At 57.6% G+C, this 20769-nt stretch overlaps 1 protein-coding gene and 1 long non-coding RNA gene across 7 annotated transcripts in view; one reads left to right on the plus strand and one right to left on the minus strand.

Annotated features, from left to right (window-relative positions):
- Positions 1-10716: 10716 nt before the first annotated feature.
- Positions 10717-20769, minus strand: part of CA5A (carbonic anhydrase 5A) — a 35547-nt gene continuing 25494 nt past the window's right edge. Inside the window, exons 6-8 of one of the 4 annotated variants that reach the window (XR_005780912.1) lie at positions 20256-20411; positions 16668-17443; positions 16371-16580 (exon numbers count right to left, since the gene is read on the minus strand). Coding sequence is in view for 3 of the 4 variants with exons in the window: in XM_040443303.1 (XP_040299237.1) it covers positions 17300-17443; positions 20256-20411 (300 nt within the window). In the remaining variant the exon portion in view is untranslated. Of the gene's footprint in view, positions 11580-16370; positions 17444-19615; positions 19728-20255; positions 20412-20769 lie in introns of those variants that run through there. The other 3 variants (XM_040443304.1, XM_040443303.1, XM_040443305.1) reach the window with 3 other exon arrangements.
- Positions 17775-20769, plus strand: part of LOC121009915 (uncharacterized) — a 5031-nt gene continuing 2036 nt past the window's right edge. The window contains exons 1-3 of one of the 3 annotated variants that reach the window (XR_005780913.1): positions 18763-18861; positions 19039-19285; positions 19494-19738. This is a non-coding gene — a long non-coding RNA (uncharacterized LOC121009915). Of the gene's footprint in view, positions 17886-18750; positions 18862-19038; positions 19286-19493; positions 19739-20769 lie in introns of those variants that run through there. The other 2 variants (XR_005780915.1, XR_005780914.1) reach the window with 2 other exon arrangements.

Below are 20769 nucleotides of genomic sequence, written 5' to 3' on the forward strand. Positions count from 1 at the left end.
CCCAGGCCCCGCCCCCGCCGCGCGGCCTATCCGCCTCGCCCGCCGGCGTCAAGCGGCCCCGCCCACGCCGTGCCGCGAGCGGGTTGCACCTGCGAGGACCGTGAGCCGGACGGACGGAGGGCCCGGCGCCTCCGACCCGGGCTCGGGGCTGCGTGACGGCGGCTCAGACGAGGCCCGCCTGCCTGCCCCGCCGGAGGGCGCTCCGGCCTGGTGCGGCGCGGTGGGCCGAGGTGATGGGCCCCCCGCGCCCACCGCCGCAGCCTGCTCCTCCCGCGGGCCTGCGGGGTTTGAGGGTGTCCGGAACCTGCCCTCCTGCGGGAAACTGACTGGTGGTCCAGTTGGGGACCTGGGAGTGTGGGGGCTGAGTCACGGGGCGAGTGAGCGGAGCTCGGAGAAGAGGGAGCCTCTGGGGCACCGGAGAGGCCCACTCGGTTAAGGGTGGACTCGTAAGATCTCCGCTCAGGTCGTGATCTCACAGTTCGTGGGTTCAAGGTCTGCGGCGGGCTCTGCGCTGACAGCACGGAACCTGCCTGGGATTCCGTCTCTTCCTCTTTCTCTGCCCCTCCCTCCCTCTCTCTCAAAATAAGTAAATAAACATTAAAAAAATAAAAAGGAGGGGACCAAGGCCACATTCTGGATCCCTTCCTGGGCTAACAATTAACCATCTTAAGGGGGATCTCCCTGACAAAGAACAGAGTCCAGGGCCGCGCAGCTCTGAGAAGCCGTGACTCGGGCTTTGGGAAACCACGAGTCTGCACAGGCCCACTTACATTGACCTGATGGGGCATCTCTGGAAGGAGCAAAATCCCAAATCCCAACCCCCGCGGGAATTCGAGGCAGGCGCGGGTGAAGAGCCTGTAGTCTGTAGGTCCCGAAGAACCCAAGAATGGCTGCCAGGTGGCTAGTGGTCAGGAGTGGGGAGGATGACAAGTCACACCAGGCCTGGGAGCAGGAAAGGATCGAAAATGCGTGCTGATTCAACTGACATGCGCGCCTGCCAGCATCCCGAATCTTGGGGGAGTTTAGCCAAGGGGCGTGGCTCTGGACCACCCTCACCCAGACCCCCTCCGCCCCCCCACGGCAGCTGTACACCTGCAATGCCAGAACCCAATGAAATCCTGGCCTCCTAAAGATCACACAGCACAAATATTAACTGGCAAGACGTTGTCCAAACTGGTGGCTTAGGGGAAAGAAAACAGTCTCTCCACTCTTGCTCTTCCCGCTGTCCTTCCTGAGCAGGAGACCCGACTACCGATGGCTGAGCAAACTTACTGAGCCCATGTGAGGCGCCAGGCGCTGTGCTGAGGCTTCCGTGGACACATTCTGATTGAGAGCCATTTTGTAGCTGACAGACAGGCTGGACCGGGTTATGTAACTTATCTGACCAGTAAGTGGGCCGGGACCTACCCTTCTGACCACCCCTGAACCCCCGTCGACTTCTAGTCCTTCCTCCACCCTTCTTCCTGTGCTTTATTCACCTCTAGACTGATGTTAAATTTCTGTTTCTGTCACTCAGAGCTGCTAAAACTCGGCCACTTCGAGATGCATTTCGGTTTCTCAAGGAAGGCGATCATTTAGCAACGATCTAAGGCAAGGTCCCAGGCACCTCGTCTGCATTCCCGCAGCAGACACCTGCAGGGCACGCGCCCTGTACTGGGTGCTGCCCTGGGCTCCAGGCACATGACCGGGAGGACCTCCCTCCTCCAACAAGACAGAGGCGATCGATAATCACACACAGAACTGTAAAGCGGCAGCCCTGATAAGCCGACGGCACTACTAGGACCCGGAGAGCTGGTCAGGAGGAACCAGACTGGTCTGATTCAGCTTTCCCGGGAAAAGAATTAACGAGAGAGGCAGAGGGACCCACGTGTGCCCGTGGGTGTGCACATGCGCTTGGGTGCGGGGCTCCTGAGAGGATGTGGGAGACCTTCATAACCTGGAAGGGTTACAACGCCCCCAGGAGCGGGTTCAAGCTCCCCCAGGATCCCAAGGTCCCGCTGTTATGCGACACTGTCTGTTGGTTTTCATGTAACGTCCTAGATTCCCTCCTGCAATCATGCTTTCGAATATACACATCTCAGAGTTCTCTGATATAAGTTGAAGGAAATCTTAAAACACCTTACTTGAAACCTGACTCTAAAATCTTAGCAAAGAGTGCCATCTGCTGGTGGCGTCATTAAGGTGCTGTTTGCCCCTACAGATTCAAAGGAACTGCTGCCCCAACAAAGGTCTTTTCAGTGGCAGCCCACGCTAGCTTCTAATTTGTTAGAAGCTGTGTCGTTTATCCTCGTGAGGGCTGGTGGGGAGAATATCTTGAACATTCTACGGAGGAAAGTCCGGGAGTTTCTGTCAAAAGCCTTAAAGCCGTGCACCCTCTACTCAGTAATCCTCTTCTGGGAATTTCTCTAAGGAAATAAGGAATGTGCTGTATTTCTGGCTACACAGTTGTTTATTATAGCTTTAAAACATAATGGCAAATATCGGAACTAAACCAAACACCCAACAGACTTGCTTTGGTAGATGTTGCTGTACCCACATGTGGATACAGTGTAACTATTAAACATCAGGATGTGAAAGAATCTTTTCCCGGAACAATCTGTTCCTGACTTATTGAAGAGGACGTTGCGATATAACATCCCAAAGCCCCATCTGACGGGTGCTCTGGTTAAAGTGGGGCCCCACTTCCATACTTTTGAGAACTGGGAGACCTGCCATCTTGGAGGAACATCGGTTCCTGTTTCTCAGGTGTGGGGTGTAACTGGGCGTCCAGGCCACTGCCTCGTGTGGGAAGGAACGTTTCCCAGGGCCTCTTGGAACAGGGAGGATCGTCCTTGGAGGGAAACGACCTTGGTGCTTCATCAGGGCGGAGCTGTGTCTCCTGTGGGGCTTGTAAAGGATGACCCCTTTTAGGTGGCTCCTCTCCCCTGTTCCGAGCCTCCTGGGAGAAGAGATCCTGTCCCAGGCCCCCCGCTGCGGGAAGATAGGCCAGGCGCTGGGCCAACGCAGGAGTCGCTCTGCACTCTGCGAACTCTTCCTGCTTGCTTTCTGAACTCTCTCCTGTTCCCTGCAAAGCTGCCCTGGCGTTCGGGTTCCTGGTTGCAAAATGTGGGCTTTGGGGGCGGGGGAAAGGGCGAAGGGAGTCAGAAGGCACAAACTCTGTTGTAAGTGCTGGCAGTGACGTGGACAGCAAGGGGCTGGAGTTAGTGTGGTGTATTTGAAAGTCGCTAAGAACGCAGATTTTTTTTTTTTATTAAAAAATTTTTTTTAATGTTTATTTATTTTTGAGAGAGAGAGAGAGACAGAGTGTGAGCTGGGGAGGGGCAGAGAGACAGGGGGGCACAGAATCTGAAGCAGGCTCCGTCCAGGCTCTGAGCCGTCAGCACAGAGCCCGACGTGGGGCTCGAGCTCACAAACCGTGAGATCGTGACCTGAGCTGAAGTCCGACGCTCAACTGGCTGAGCCACCCAGGCGCCCCATAGGAAAGAAAGCAGATCTTAAAAGTTCTCATCAGAAGAAAAAGATAAAAATCTTTCATGTCAAGCGCGCATGTCAGAAATGTAATAAATATTATGTATATATACATATATGTACAATATGTACATATATACACATACATATATACATATACACATACATATGTATACATATATATATACATATACATATATACATATACAATATACATATACATATACAATATGTATACGTATATGTTTATGTATAGGAAAGAAAGCAGATCTTAAAAGTTCTCATCAGAAGAAAAATAAAAATCTTTCATGTCAGGCACGCATGTCAGAAATGTAATAAATATTATGTATATATACATATATGTACAATACGTACATGTATACATATACAATATACATATACATATACAATATGTACAATATAATATGTAATAAGTATTAAAACTAACTAATAACAGTAACCAATATGGAAATGTTGGGGTTTGGAGCTGACGGCCAAGAAAGAATTCTTGAGATGTCTTTGGCGCAAAAGGTGGTTTTATTAAAGCACGGGGACAGGACCCGTGGGCAGAGAGAGCTGCCCACGTGGGCAGAGAGACAGGTGACTGATCGTACACTTTCAAGTTGGGAGGGGGTCAAGGACAGCACAAGCCTCCAAGGTATTTTGGAAGCAAGGTTTCCAGAACCTTAAGGGGGGGGTAGCTATTGCTAGGAAAAGGTCATTTATTACCGTTTAGTCAAAACTTAGTCGTGAGATCCTTCCGATGTGTATCAGGGGGCCATATGCTTGCAGGATGATCGCCAGCATATATCTTGGGGGCAGAGATACAGGAAGTTTCCGAAGGACTTTGTATTTGTTAAAGGAGACTTATGGGATCCTGGGAGGTGGGGGGCGGGGGAAGATTGCCTTTGCCCTTAACCAAGTGTCGTCATCGAGGCAGCTGGGCTCCTGGAGGAATGTTGCTCTGCCCGTCCCAGGGACTTGTCAACCGGCTGTGGGCAGTAAGGGAATGCAATTTTTTCTTTGGCTTTGTTTCCCACACCGGTAACTCTGTGAGGTGATGGGTGCTAGGTAGACCTACCGTGGCGTCGTCCGGCAGGACATACAAACGGACCATTACACCGAGCCCCCGAAACCAGTCACTGTGCGAGCGCATCATAGCTCAGTACAGCTGGGGGTGGCGGGTGGGGAGGTCCACGGCAGCAGCGGAAACCTCACTTCAGACTCAGGCTTCCTGAGCTCACCCCCAGGCCCCACGTCCACTGGGCCACCAGCTCAAGGAACTGGGCACATCTGGCCCCCTCTCTGGGCCTCAGTTTCCCATGCTCTCGGTGCAGATCGTAGCTCCTACTACAAATGAACTAACGCGCGCAGGGCACCGAGAGGAGTGTCGTCACAGAACAAGTCCCAAGCAGCGGCCGCCAGGCGTTAACAGTGGCTACAAAACAGTAACTCTGCTGAATTATACACCGAAACGGTGACGGCAGCCATCCGCAGTGCGTCCGCACGCGGGGGTGGGGGAGAGGTCGTGTTACATGCAACTTCTTATATTTCCCTGTTGTTCCCGAACTTTCTTCCCGAAGGCCCCACGTGGCAGATCCCCAAAGCCGAAAGGCAGTTTCCCACGGCACACTCCAGCAACCCGAGTTCTGCTTCCCTTTCCGAGCCGAGTCGCACGTCACTTTGCCAAGCCTGGCCCGCGACTCCTCCCCGGGGGGAAGCAAGTAGGAGTCTCTGTAAAGTCTCACCCCTGCTCACTTGGCTTCGTCTCTGACTGCCCTTTTCTGATACCAGTGTTTGGCCTCGGAAAAGAGTTCGGCCCCTCGCCCAGAGGGCGTCGAGGGCCTTACAAACCTTGCATCCGCGGAAGTGGGTTCTGTGTCTTTCACAAATATTCCAAGCACGAGTCGTCACCAAGCGCGCAGTTCACTTAAAGCAGGCCCACCGTCCCCGGAGGTGAATAAAACTCAAACGGCAAAACGGACCGGTAGGCTGCGTTTCCGCCTTGCACACAGGCCCTCTGCCGCGGCAGACAAGGGGCTCGCTTTGTCTCACGGGGTGTAAGGTGCTTGGGCCTGGGCGGTCCTCCCTGGTGTCCTTGCTTAAATGCAGGCAGACGGGCTAGTGGCCTGGCTTTAAGAGGAAGCTCCAGCAGTGGGACCAGGAGCTTGGTCCCACAAAGAACCATGAGATCGCGACCTGAGCCGAAATCAAGAGTCGGCTGCTCAACCCACTGAGTATTCATAATTCTAGCGGATCTTTGCTCCTTTTGAACTCACTCTTTTTCCCAGGAAAGAGCAGAAAATCCTTCCCTGATGTGGAAGCTTGCCTCCCACCACCCCCCCCCCCCAATCTATCTATTCTCAGTTGTGCGCGCAATACCTGTGTTCTTTTCACAAAGTAAGTGCCCTTGCCTCTTCTGGAAATTTGTTTTTTTTTTTTTTTAATTTTTTTTTCCAACGTTTATTTATTTTTGGGACAGAGAGAGACAGAGCATGAACGGGGGAGGGGCAGAGAGAGAGGGAGACACAGAATCGGAAACAGGCTCCAGGCTCTGAGCCATCAGCCCAGAGCCCGACGCGGGGCTCGAACTCCCGGACCGCGAGATCGTGACCTGGCTGAAGTCGGACGCTTAACCGACTGCGCCACCCAGGCGCCCCTCTGGAAATTTGTTTTTAAAAGCCAGGCTTTTGTTGCGCTCAGCTGTGAGCTTTTCCCATCTGCGCACTTGACGAGGTGGGACGCCGCCCCCCCTCCCCCCGCCCCCATCCAGGGTAATATCTGAAATGAAGTTCTGAGCCCACGTGTGTGTGCGTGGCACACGCATACCGAGTGTTCAGCCGGGGCCAGGACGTGTAGACAGTGCGTGCTGTTTGAGTCCCGCAACAACATCGTTAGGCCCTGTGGGTGGTCCCCGTCTGAGCCTGGGGAATCAAGGTGCAGCGAGGTCAGCAGGTGGCCCGGCCCAGCTTCAGACGCAGGCTGGGCCTCAGATCACCGCTGTGACGCGGTGGGCACACAGAGCGCGTCTCATACGGGCAGCCATGCCGTTCCCCCTCGGGCCGCGCTGACAAGCACGGGATTCTTCTGGTTTAAGGGAGCTTTATTCTGCTGCTGCCGGAGGCTCCCGGCAGCTTCGCTGCGCTTGGGTGGGAACGCGCCCACCCTGGCGAAGATCGAAGATCGGATCGCCTGACTCCTTCACAGAGTATTTTTGGCTCCATTCAAATGCTCAGCAAGGCCACCCGACCGTCTCAAGTTCACAGGGGTGGAGATGTCAAGTCTTTGTAGCTCTGGGTAGGATCCAAAGCCCTGGGAACTTCCTGGTAATAGAAGCAAAGTTAGAGATCGCAGGGCGGGTTTTCCTGAAGGGTTCCAACCAGGTGACAGCACAAGTTTGCCTGTGTTTCAGGCACTGGGCTTGGGCCTCACTTCTCAGCCTTGGCCCCAAGCGTGGCCTGGTCGATGTGCTCAGAAGAGCGCCTGATCCTTGAGGATTATGGAGCCGGCAACAGCGGGGAGCGGGGATGAGGGTTCGGGCCCAGCCGTCAGCGGATAGATGGCTAGGTAAAGCGGGGAAGAGCCACACGCTGGATTCGTATCCAGCCTCAAAAAGGTGGATGAACTGGGAACACGTGATGCTCAGGGAACGAAGCCAGGCACACAGGATCAAAGGGTTCCACGGAGGTGAAATGGCCCGGAAAGGCAAACCTATAGGGACAGAACGTACACTCTGGCTGCCAGGCCCGGGAAGGGGGGTGTGTGACCACTGATGGGGGGTCTCCCCCCCGGGCGGCCAAACCCCTCCCCCCCCACCCGCGGGGGGGGGGCGGGGCACAACAGTGTGAACGTGCTAAGGCCACTGAATTGTGTACTTAAAGGGCTAGTGGCCAATTTTGTGTTTCTACCTCAAAAACGGAGAAGAGAGCGGGCCTGGACTCGGGGGCCCTGGGGTCACATGTGGCTTCTCCCCCGTGGCTAGTGGTGCTCTAGGCAGGGCCCCGCCCAGCTTCTCTTCTGTGCAGGGTGGGTGGGAGGCGCCGACGGGGGGGGGGGGCCCCCCGCATCCCAGCTGAGCTGCAGCCGGGACTAGCGCCTGACCAGAAGGGCGTTCTTCCGGGGACTTGCGGCCGACGGCTGGTGAGGTGCCAGGCTCCACGATCGGACGTTCCTTCCAGCACCGGCTGAGCTGGGATGTGTCAGAGGAACCGTGAAAATCGCTTCTCGGCCTTTTGGCTAAGATCAAGTGCAGAGGAACCGTGAAAGACGTGATTCTAGCACTACACCCATCACATCCTCTGATGTGGTCGCTTGTCCGGGCGGGGTCACTCGCTTGACCATGGGCGCTTGTCCGGGCGGGGTCACTCGCTTGACCATGGTTGCTTGTCCGGGCGGGGTCACTCACTTGACCATGGGCGCTTGTCTGGGCGGGGTCACTCGCTTGACCATGGGCGCTTGTCTGGGCGGGGTCACTCGCTTGACCATGGTCGCTTGTTCTCCGGGTGTGGTCACTTGTCCAGGCATGGTCACTCGCTCAGCCATGGTCACTCGCTCAGCCATGGCCACTTGCCTGGGGGGTGGCCTTGTCCCGTCCAAGCGTGGTCACAACCCACTGAGCGTCCCAGGTGCCCCAGAACCTTTAAACTCCCAGCGACCTGATAGCCCCATAGCCAGTTGGTGTTAACGCCCCCCGTCCCCGCCCCCCCCCTCCCACCGGCCTCTGGCACAGTTAATCACTCAACCCAATCAGGCCTTCCCCCCAAACAAGAGGTTTGGGTTTGGGACTCAGGGCTTCTCCCGGGGTTTATGCCAAAGGCCCGGACTGACAAGTCACAGCGCTGGCTGGACATTTTGGTCCTAGTCTGATTTCTTCCCATGGATAATATGCAACCGATGCTGGGCTTCTATCCTGTACCTCCTTGCACAGGCTCGTCTGGGAGGTGGCCCCCACCCCGTTTCACTGATATGGGCTGAATTGTGTCTCCTCCTAAAACGATGGATAGAAGTCCTACCCTCCCCCGCTCCCCGGACCTCAGAGCGGGACCTTATTTGGAAATTGGTCGTTGCAGAGGTAACTAGGGAAGATGGGGCCATCCTGGAGCGGGGTGTCCCCGACCCAGAGTGACTGGCGTCTCTACAAGATCAGACACAGTGAAAATGGAGGCAGAGGCTGGAGTGGAGCTCCAGGCTGGCCAGGGAGCGCTGGGGCCACCAGAGGCGGGACGAGGCCTGATGGTTCCTCCCCTGTTGGCTTCAGGGGGCGCGCAGCCCTGATTTTGGACTCTGGGCGCCAGAACCCTGAGAGAAGGAACTTCTGTCGTGGAAAGCCCCGAGCGTGCTGCCTTGTTGTGGCCCTAAACCCGTCCCCGAGATACCGTAGAGAGAGAGTAAATCTCTGCCTGGGCCCCTTCTCGGCTCTGGCCCCTCATGCTGGGCTGTCAAGGGCGCAGGGAGAGCCAGCCTGACCTGTCCACGCCACATTCCTGCGGAATCCTCACCTCGCCGAGCACCTGTGGGTCCGTGTGCCCCCAGCTCTGCGGAACGCCGCCCTTCCCTGCCGCACCTCTGAACCAAGTGGGGCCAAAGGCGCCAGCAGCTGGGACAGCACATCCGTGCAGAATCAGCTTCTGGCTGGAAGGAGGGAGGGACGGACAGACGGAGGCGGGCACGGAGGCCCCACCCGGCAGCCTCCACGACGGGGACCTGTAGACACAGATGCGAGCTTGCAGGTCGTGGGGGCACAGAGTCTCCCTCCTCAGACAGGCCACCTCCGGGCCATCTCGCACCTTGAATTTTCCTCGATCCCGGAGTGCAGGGGTGGGGAAGGAGGTCGCTCCCAGCGGTCAGCCTGGCTCTGGGGGCCAGCTCGGGCCCACAGGAAGGAAGCGGCAAGGCGATCTGTCCCGTTCCCGTCACCAATCCCATCCCAAGTGGACACGGAGGGCGGTAGGAAGGTCTGGGCTGCCTCTGCTCCCCACGCACGGGCAGGCAGCAGGACGGGCCTCGGGACGAGGTCCTGCCCACCACGTCTGAGAGCCGACACCATCGCCCCAGAGCCACTCCGCTCCCCGAGGCCCACGGGGCTGCGCCTGCCTGCTGAGGGTCTGACCCCGGTCATGTCCACCTTCCCCACTCAGCGGTGCAGGGCACACGGCCATTTGTTTTACTTCACTTGGCCCTCCTGAGGTTCTAGAAGTGAGTGAGGAATGGAGACACGGAAAGCGTAGCTGCCACCACCGGAGGCCACTGAAAACACACAGCCAGAGCTGGGGGGGGGTTCCCTCCCCCTCTGCCCCAGCCTTCCAGGCCGAGCGGCACACCAATGCCCTGACCTTACACTTGACACCCCCCTTTCTCCGGATCTCACAGCTGGGGGGCTGAGGCCACGGTGCAAGTGTCTCCAGCATCCAGTGCCTCCCGTCCCCACCGCCAGCGTGGTTCACCAGTGAGCCGCGTCTGGAACGTGGGCAACGCGCGCCCGGTCTGACGCTCTCCCTTCTCCCCGCAGAGCAAAGTCCCACCTTCACGTGGCCCCGAGGCCTGCCTGGACCTGGCCCCTCTGAGCAGATCTCTGCCCTTCCCTCCTGCCGCTTTGCCCTTGTTTGCTTCATCTGGCCATGCAGGTCTCGCCGATGCCCTGGAACGTTCCAGAACCGTCTCCCAGTATCTGCAATGCTCACCTCCTCACCTCTTGCAAATCTTTGCTCGGATGCCAGCTTCTCAGGGAGGCCCACCCTGACCCCAGCGCCTGGCTCCCTGCCTCCACTTTGCATTTTTTGGAGCCCCAGTCACCTCTAGCATATCATATCCCACATTTATTCCACCCTGCCTCCGTGCCGTCTTCCCCGCTGATGCGGGCTCCACCGGGGCTGGGCCTGGTTTGCCTTGTTGCTGGATTCACTGGTGTATCCCAGCTGCCTTGCGCACTAACTGGAACATACTGACAGGAGGTGTTCAGTAAGTGGTTGCTGGACGTTGATCGGAGAGAAGCTGTGTGCCTCGTTAGGCGATCACGGATGTACGCGGAGAGCCTGAATGGCGTGCCTGCTGTTTGATGTTCGTGCCTTTGAATTTGTGTTTGTGTGTTCAGGGACCTAGAACACCTGTAGGGTGGCCTTTCTGGATTTCCAGGATTCAGTAAAAAGGATCAGAAGATCTTGCTTTACTTAAAAATAGTTTCTCTATTTCAGTGCTGCTAAAAAAAAAAAAAAAAATCCCAAACCGACACAGGAAATTTGGACAGAATAATTGAAAAAGTACACAGCTTTAATCTTCAATGCAGTAGTCTGTGAACATAATCTTAAGTATGGAGGAAACAGAAGAGCTTTTTTCCTGTTGACATGGATGCTAACATTTCCACGGACTCGGGGCCGGGCATTTCTACTGCTTAGCCTCGGACGTGCACACCGAACGCGTGGGTAGTCGACGCGTGGACAAGCTGAGTCTCACACCGAAATTGCTCCCGCCCTGTCCTCATCCCGCACCCCACGACCCGGCACTAAGCAGGGCTAGGGCTGATGTGTGTGCCCAGGGAGTAGCTCTTACGATTCTGCAGAGTCTGGAGAGACCCACGCTCTGGGAAGCCACGGTTTTCAGAGCTCCTCGCTCAGGCCACTTGGCTCTTCCTCTCACTTTTGGGCACAGCGGTTGCTGGGCAGATGACACACAAACCAGGTCAGGGAAAGGACTCAGGGCCGCAAGGTAGATGTGGGGAGGCGAGAATGTAATTCTGTACCTCAGAAATCTCCAGGAGGAGATCATTCACCACCCTACACGATGCTTTCTATTGTGAGCGCCAAGAACCTGGTTGCTCCAGCTGTCCATGCTGTTCCAAGTCGGCTCGTGCTGTTCCCTTCTACTCCATACTGCTCCATGCTCTTCCATGCTTTTCCATGCTGTTCCATGCTGCTCCCAGCTGCTCTGTGGTGTTCCACGATGCTCCATGCTTTCCCATGTCTGTTCCATGCGTCTCCATGTCTGTTCCATGCTGCTCCATGCTGTTCCATGCCGCTTCCCACTACTTCCCACTGCTTCATGCTCTCCCTCGCTCGCTTTCACACACATCCATAGGACACGGGGTAGCAGGAGAGGGGTAGCTCTCTGGGGAGGTGCTGAGGAAAGAATCACAGCAGAGCAGGCACTTGGGCTGAGCCCCGCGATCGAAGTTTTTGAGCAGAAGCAGAAGGGAAGGGCATTCCCGAGAGAGGGAACAGCATGCCCGAAGGCGCCGAAGCAAGAGCACGCACGGCTGACTGGGAGATGGCGCCCGAGCTTCGTGGGTTGGGGCGCCTCGCTCGGTCTCCGCAGAACAAGTGTTTATTCTGTGCTGCGAGTCAGCGGGTACACGGGCACACCACCCTCGCGGGGGACATGCGGGGAACCAGCGGACCGGCGCGAGCCCCGCAGACGGGAGGAGTGCCCTGTCCAGGCTGCAGGGAGGCCCGTGGTCAGGGCAGAGGTGAAGAAGGGGAGGACGATGAGCGACTCACACAAATGGCCCGGGGACGGCGGTGCGAGCCGAGAGAACCCCGCACACAGAGGGCAACACGGGAGGGACCTGGGGTGCGGGTCTCACAGGGAGAAGGTTGTGCTCAGTTCCGAGTGTAAAGGAAGCCCCGGTGTTGAGAGGGAAGCACAGTCAGTGGTCTGCTGACGACCTGCGCCGCGGAGAGAAGAGAGGACCGACTGTGAGCGGGGGCGTCTGGGCAGAAGGGGCGACAGGGAGAGGCTGGCGGCACAGCCGGAGGCGAGGCAGCCCGGGCAGCGGCACGGAACGCGGAGGACAGAGAGCGGATCTGGAGCACGTGATGAGCTAGGGCTGCCGCCTGCGGGGCCTGTGGCGCCTTGGGTGCAGGGGGGGGGGGGGGGGGGGCAGGAGCTGCGAGGGGCTCCCCGAGGCTGGCCTTAGTGCCGGGGGCGGGGGGCGGGTGGAGGCGCCCTTGAAGGAGATGGAGACGGCGGGCGTCCACAGAACTGGGAACCCCAGGTGCGGTCCGGGGCCTCCGGGGGCCTCCGCGGCCCTGGTGTTTCCGCGGAGATGTCAGCAGGCGGGTGGGAGAGCGGGGAGTCCAGGTCCCCGGGAAGGGGAGACGCGGGGTGGGGGAGGTGGGCAGGGCCGCCCGCCGAAGAATTCTCAGTGGGTCCGTCCCAGGGGGGCAGCGTGGAGGGGACTGAGGCCTGCGACCCGGGGGGGGGGGGGGGGGGGGGGAGCGCCTCGGGTTGGGGGTCAGGAGGGGGAGGGGGGGGGGGGGCGGCACCGCCGTGTGCCGGGAACTGGCGCTTCTCACACATCTGTATTGCGGAAAATGATAAAGTAACATGAAAGCACAGGGAGGAGTCTTTGGGCTTTCAAGTCGGGGCCAGAGTTTGTACAATACAGACCTCAGGCACAATCGCGCCACCCTGAGAGCCCGGCCCGCAAGCCCGCGGACCTTGACCCCCGCGTCTGGCAGCCACTCGGGACAGGGAGTGGGGGCGTCTGTGTTTGTTTTTTGTACCATTGCTTTGAGGGCTGGGATCCATGTCTTTCCTGTCGGGGTGTTTGTGGTTTGAGTGCAATGTGTCCCCGCTCGCTCAGTGTGGCTCCCGGGAGAGTCTCTGCGTCTCGGGGCGAACGCCGGCTTTTAAAAATAACCGACAAAAGAGAACACCTACCAGGAGACAAAGGCGCTTCTGCACCGAGAGGAAGGACTCACATCCGCATGAACGATGAGGATGGAAACACTCCCACCTGCTTTTGGAATCCTGGCCGGGACACGACATCACCGCGTGGCGGGCGGGACCGAGCCCGGGCGCGGTGGCCCCTTCTCCCTCTTGCGAGGTCCCTCTGGACACCTGGGCCTTCCTCTGCCCCGACGTCCCTGTGGAAAGGGACGGCCCCCACCCCACTCTGACTCAGAGACCCCAACCTCCAACCACGACTCTCCCGTGGTGCCCTGGTTACCCGCCAACGCCATGTTCAGAAACCGCGGGAGGTCTCAGCAGGTGCCTCTCTGGAGGGAAGCGTCCCTCAGAATGCGACTGCGGGCTGTTGTAGAAAGAGATTTCTCGCGCAAGGGTCACGTCGGGGCTTTATCTTTTTGACGTGAGGCTGCGCTTTTTCTCGTGCTGGGCCCCACACATCAGAGGGGGCCGAGTGAACCCCCGCAGGGCGCTGGAGGGCCACCTCCCGAGAGCGGCTCTTTCTCCCGCTTCTGCCTCTTCCTGGCCAAGAGTCTCCACCTCTCGAGCGAGCCTCAGTGTCCCCATTCAGACCTGGAGGTGATGTCCCAGAATCCCACAGAACTCGTTACAATAGCGACACGGGATTGCCGGCCACGCAAAGCACTCATTGGGCCCGTTCCCGAAACCACCGTTCCCCGGCCCGGGGGCGCCGGGCGCTTTCGGGGTGAGGGCTGGGCGCCGTGCGGTTCTGACACGCGGTGGGATTGAGGACTGCGGAGTGTGCCTGCGAACAGCCCGGGCCTGGGCGGGGACAGCCCCGAGCGGTGACCCGTTGTTCAGTAAACTCCTCTTAATCCTGAATTTTGTGACCGGGGGCAGCAGCTCAGAAATGGAACAGAACGTGTCCGTTTTGGTGAGTTCCTCGTTCAGTATCTATTTTGATGGCCTCAAGCCAATCCTCTCTCACCTAGCATCACCATTAAATTTGACCCTTTAAAGGGTCAAAACATGTCTATTTTAGTCATTTTTGTTGAAAATGAACGAGCTGTGTCCTGATCAGGACACAGAGCCACCTTCCCTTGGTGGCTGGTCACCTGGTGGCAGTGAGTTTTGTGAGGCCCTCGGCAGCTAAGGAAGGATACAAGGAGAGGACCGTGTGTACCAGGGGGTGGGGGTGGGGTAGGGGGGTGGCGGGTTCCAATCTCCCACCTTGCTCCACCGATTCCCGCAAGTGCTGGCGTTGACACCCCAGGCGGCCTCATGTCCCGTCTGCAGGGCCTCAGAAACCCCAGCCCTCAAGTGGCCAGCCAAGTAATATATGCGTCCAGATCAAGGGAGAGAGCTGCGCTGTCCAACGCGGTGGCCACTGGCCGGTCACGTGTGGCATTTGAAATTGAGTAATTAAAATTATGTGCAATTAAAATTCAATACGTCAATTGCCCTGACCACATTTCAAGTGCGCAATGGCCGTGCGTACCCAAGAGCTGCCACATAGGACCATGCAATTCTGGAACATTCCGCCGTCACAGAACGTGCTATGGGACAGCACAGTTCTAGAACATTTCACCATCACAGAATGTGCTATAGGACCAATGAAGCTCTGGAACATTCCACCATCCCAGAAAGTGCTATGGGACAGCACAGCTCTAGAACATTTCACCAGCACAGAATGTGCTATAGGACCAGTGAAGCTCTGGAACATTCCACCATCCCAGAACGTGCTATGGGACAGCACAGTTCTAGAACATTCCATCATCACAGAAAGTGCCACGGGATAGTCTAGTTCTAAAACATCTCATCACCGTAGTGTGTGCTATAGGACCAGGGCAGCTCTGGAACATTCCATCATCCCAGAAAGTACTGTAAGGCAGTATAGTTCTAGAACATTCCAACATCACAGACCGTGCAATTGGACAGGGCTGCTCTGGAGCATTTTCAATATCCCTTTCCTCCGACCCCTGCGGTTCCCCCCATACCTTTCCCAATCCGTCCCCTCCCCTCCCCTCCAGAGGAGACCAGTCTCAGGGCTGCTAGGCTGAAGTTGCCACCGTGTGGTTTTGCATACACACCGTGGACGGCTGAATAATGTCCTCATGCTAACCCCCGGGACCTGTGGTTACGTGACTTCACGTGGCAAAGGGACTTGGAGACGAGAGGGTAAGAGTCTGCGTGATCCTGGTGGGCCCCGGGGACTCGCAAGGCCCTCGTAAGGGGGAGGGCCAAAGTCAGAGGGACGGCGTGGTGACGGCTGGTGGCAGCGTCCAGCTTGGAAGGTGGAGGAGGGGCCGCGAGCCAGGGGCCACGGGCACCTCCAGCGGTTGGGAAAGCCCGGAATCAGCTCCGTCCTGGAGCCTCCCGCAGGAACCTGCCCACACCCTGACCGTAGCTCCGTGTGGCCGCGACCGACCTCTGCCCTCCAGACCGTGAGGCGACAAATGCACGTTGTCAGAAGCCACCGAGCCCGTGGTTTTGTGGCACCTCGTGCGGCAGCCACGGGACGCTCCGCCCGCAGGCCAAAGTCCACCTCGCTGAAGACTCAGGAGTGGTGACATCTTCCCGGGAGACAAGAAGCGTGTTGGGTCCAAACCAAACTTCAAACCGTCCTCTTCCCTCCCGGACCGTCCATCCGGAGCCGCCCCTGCCCCCTCCCCATCCAGCTCTGCGCCCAGGCTGACGGCCCCACCTCGTGCCGTCGCCTCTGCCTGGCACCTCCCGGGCGTCACGAGGGAGGAGCGTGTGGCAGGGAGTGTAGGACTGCTCTCTCTGGGGCGGGTGCCCGAACCAGGCCGTAAACCATGGCCCCGCGGCACGGAACTTCACGGGAAGCTCTGAGGTTGGGGGAAATGTCCATCTCTGCCAAAACAAACCACATCCGTGTCATAGCTTCCCTGTGACTTCAGATGCTATTTGTGGACCATCGTCAGTCTATTTATTCTTTATCTCCCTAAAATGAATCGCAGTTTGCGGCCGCACCTCAGCAGACGGCCCAGCACGTGTCCGTCCGTCTGTGCGTCACCGCAGCTGCCGGCAATGGCGTGTCGGAGGGTGCCGAGACTGGGCCGTCCGCACAGGTGCGTCCCCACCAGAGGGACATATCTGTGATGCTCTGGAAACACAAATACCATTATCGATCAGGAGGCTGCTAAAGGAACAGTCGATACGTGCTTTGAGACGAGTGGACGTTGTGGGCATCACGCTCAGCGAAGGAAGCCGGTCACAGAAGGACAGACACTGTAGGATTCCATTTATACTTTATTCCTGGAGCCATCAAAATCCCAGGGACGGACGGACGGACGGACGGACACCGGACCGGTGGCTGCCAGGGGCTGGGGGAGGGGGGAGTGTGTCCCAGGGGCAGAGCTCCAGTCTTGTAAGATGTACAGACGGGGACGGGTGGTGGGGACGGCTGTACGACCTCGCGAAGGCACCGCACAGCACAGAACTGTTCGCTTAAATGTGGGTAAGACGGTCACTTATGTAATTGTGTTTCAGTACAATCAAAACCCAAAACCCCACAGGGAGAAACCGTTACATACCTTCCAGAAAGGCCGTGAGGCGGCAGCGGGCGCTGAACAGCCACCTAGGACAGCCCTTGCTCTGAAGGTGGAGGCGGGGCTGCGGGCCGAGGAAGACGGGCAGCTTCTGGGAGGTGGGCCAGGCCCGCCCGTGCCTGGAATGTGGGCTTCTCGCCTCCAGAACTGAGGGGCTACACATTTCTGTTGTTCTAGCCCCTCCGGTTTGTGGTCATTTGCTGCAGCAGCCCCAGGACACTGACACAACCCAGGAATCCGGAGGTGGGAAAGATGCATGTGGGGCCCCGTCTCTGCGTCGCCCGGGAAGCACGGGGTGGCCATGAGTGAGGAGAAGCAGAGAGAAGAAAGCACAGACCGCCAGGGGCTGGGCGGGTGACCTCAGTCAGCGGGTGCTTGCTAGGGCGCTGCCGCGGGGCCCCAAGATACCCCGCGTCCCAGATTTCCATTCCTCACCATGCTTAAGTTTCTTTGAAGTGATTTCTTTTCCTTGCAACTGAAAAGTCCATTGACTGAGACAATGATCTCTTTCTCTCTTTTTAACGTCAGAGGTTAGGTCTGATCAGACTGTGAAGCTTGGGACACAGAACTTCCTCTTTTAAAAGTCAGTTCTACCCGCTGACTCGGATACAATGCATTTAGAATCTCATGCCCTCTTCCATAGGCCGGAAGGATGAACGGACCTTCCGGTTCATCAGGGCTTGAAGCGGACGGTAGTTGTTCACCATGGCCTTCTCTTCCTCACCAGGCGCAGAGAACAGGAGCGTGCGAAAGGCGGCCAGCTGGAACGGACAGCAAGCAGAGTGAGCTGGGTGCAGGTACAGCGGGAACCAGCTCCCGAGCGTCCCTCCTGCCTTGCACAGCCGCCCCCCACACACGGAATCCGGGTGGCCCCGCGTGACCAACACGAGGCGGCAGAGGTGACTCCCAAGCTGGCTCAGAAGACGCACTGCAGCTTCTATCTTGCTCTCTCGCGTCCCTTGCTCTGGAGAAGCCGGCCGCCATGTTGTGAGGACACCCAACCAGCCCCCTGGGAGGGGAGCCGAGGGCCCCCCCCCCCACCAGCCAATAGACAGCACCACCTTGCCAGCCACGTGAGGGAGCCACTTTCCAGTCCCACTGAAGCTTTCAGACGACGGCAGCCCCCCACGGCATCTGACGACAACGCCACGGGCGAGCCCAAGCCGGAACCCCGCACGTCCTGACCCACGGCAACTCGGAGAGGTAATCGTGGTTATAGTTTCCTTGAGTCGCCACCTTTTGGGGCTGTTACACAGCAACAGATATGCAGGTACACATAGGCGAATAGGTCCACATGCTCACAAACATACTAGATATACTAATCTATATGACATAACTGCTAAAGTAACGTTAGAGTCATTTCTCTCTTAAGGAGCTAAACGTCCATTTCTTTATCATCTCGTTTGTTCTGAGTATACTCAGGGGCTCGGTGAGAATCACTCGCGTGTCCAGTTACAAGCGGGGCTGGGACGGCGTACCGAGCAGGCTCGATCTGGACAGCTGGCTGGTGACCTCCCCCTGCAACCCCCCGCCCTGGTGCGAGGGGCGCGGATCCCGCGGGCTCAGGCGCTCAGGCAAGTGCGCCCACCCGGGGCACGCCCGCTGGCTCTCCCAGACACACTGTGTTCCTCCTCCCCTCCAGCTGGCAACCTCCTGCCACCGTCCAGGGGGTGCACGCTCCTCCCCGCCAGGTCCTCTGGTCAGGGTGAGGGGCTTCTCATCCTGCGTTGGTGTGTGACGTTCCCCGCCTGGTCTTACAGCACGATCGTGTTTCTACTTCCCCCAGACAGCGGTGTTCAGGCACTGTCCTCATTGTCCTACCCTCTCCGGCTACAGTCCCTGAGTGACAGAAGGGGTCTTGGTGACGCGGGGCCATCTTGCGACCAGGGTCCTCCTTGTGTCTCTGACGGTTCTGGTTTGGGAGAAGAGTGGATACTTCTGCTCCCCACGGCAGACGGCATCCTTCCAGGACCTTCGTGTGAGACGACAGTCACAGAATCGCAAGGCCGGAGCCTCAGGAAGAGTGCGCGTGACTGGCGAGGCGGGGCGGGGGCCGGGGCAGCGAGCTCGCTGCAGATCTGTCGTCCCCAGGCTCCGGGTGGCCCGACACAGACAGCCTGTCTCCACACTCGGGAGATTTCCAGAGGAAAAAACACTCTGCTTTTTAAAATGGAAGCAGGTGATATCTATCTACTTACTTTGGGGGGTGGAAAGAACGCTGAGAAAGGAACAGGAAGAAAGTGAACGCGCTGCAGAAATGCTGGGGCAGCCAGTATTAACTGTGTGGGCGGATCTGTGGGAGACCGGACACTGCCCTGGGCGCTCACTCACCTCCTCCCTGCCCCGCCCGCTTCAGCCTTGCCCGCTGGGACCCGCTGTGGCCGACGGGACACGAGCAGACGCCATGCCCGCAGGCGCCTCAGTTGGCCCCGGTCGTGTGCTTGTCTTCCGTGTGTCTGTCCGGACCATGGAGACCGGCTCTGGGGAGCCACCGGCCCAGGGAGCATGAGACACACTGGGCCCGACCCAGACCCCAACCACCCTGCCATCCACAGCCTAAGACAGAGTCTCCCCGGCCAACCCACCACCTGCACGCAGGAAAAGTAAATGCTTGTTTTGAGCCATTGAGTTTTGGGGCGCTTTGTTACGCAGCATTATTGTAGCAATAGCTGACTGATGTAGTCCTTGCGGAATTTTCTCCCAGCGTATATAACGTCTTTAGGTGAGAGAAAGTTCTGCAGTCTCCACTGTTTACTCTTCTGACATCCAAGGGAGCAGGATGAACCCTAAAATCTTCTCTTCTCCTTCAAGGACCCCTCTTCTTGAACGGCTTTGCAAAATTCATCGATGACATTCCTTTCTTGGTTAATGTGTTCACCCGAAAATACCTACTGAGGTCCCATTAGGGGCGAGGACCCAGGTCCCAATTACAATGTCGCTTCCGTTCCTGTAAAGTGACTTCAGCCCAAGATACTGAAGAGCAAGCCTTGAGCCCACTCAACCATTCGTCATCAGGGATATTCTCCACATCAGAATTCGAGACCGCTAGAGATCAGGTAGAGCCAAAAAGCATTTCCTTATGTGTAGTCCCTCCCTCTCTCTCCCTGCCTCTCGATCTCCACCCCGTCTCTTCCCACACTATTATCTCGGGCTCAGAAGAACGGAACCCCTGTTCAATCTAAACTGACTTCTGTTTCAGTCAGAAAATTCTTCTTGTGGGAGAATATCCAAAACACACCAGAGAGGGATGCCTGGGGGGCTCAGTCAGCTCAGGTCATGATCTCGCCGTTCATGGGCTCGAGCCCCGCGTCGGGCTCTGTGCTGACGGCTTGGAGCCTGGAGCTGCTTTGGATTCTGTGTCTCCCTCTCTCCCTGCCCCTCCCCTGCTCACGCTCTGTCTTTCTCTGTCTCTCTCTCTCAAAAATAAACATTAACACACACACACACACACACACACACACACACACCAGAGAATAAAACCCACGACACTCACTCACAGCGTCTTGGGGACACAGAGTGAGAGGGGTGGGTTCGTTCAGTGCCTCCTGCTATGCTGGGTCAGGCACAACTCACCTGGTTCCGAGCCACTTGGACGGGCTCCTTCAAGATGATCCAGGTGACTGACTCGGTTAGCGGAGGGGTGGTGAGGGACCCCGGGTAGGTCCAGTAATCCCGGCAGGCGGGCAGCAGACAGGACGGCTGGAAGGGGCCCATGGCCACCTGCGCCCCCTGGGGGACCAAGACCACAGGGCGTCAGGTCTCAGACTGAGACGGGGGGCGTGCAGGAAGGAAGGGGATGGCACCCCACCTTTACCCAAGTTTGTTCCCGGGATAAAGACGGGGGTTGGGGTGTGGTGGTCACGTTTGAGAGCAGTAACAAGAAAATGTGACCGTCATGTGCAGAGCAGGGACCCCCGCCCGATGCTTACACTTTTCCTTTAAAGTTACTCAGTTTTGTACACCTTGGCTGTGAAGAAAACATTACATTTTTAAAAACTGTGGCAAAGCCACGTACATAACCTGAAAGTCACCACCCTAACCACTTCTGAGTGTGCCTTTCCGTGGTGCTAACTACAGTCACATGGCG

Source organism: Herpailurus yagouaroundi, unplaced genomic scaffold (genome assembly GCF_014898765.1).
Source record: "Herpailurus yagouaroundi ecotype Mexico unplaced genomic scaffold, PumYag 190, whole genome shotgun sequence".
NCBI lineage: Eukaryota > Metazoa > Chordata > Mammalia > Carnivora > Felidae > Herpailurus > Herpailurus yagouaroundi.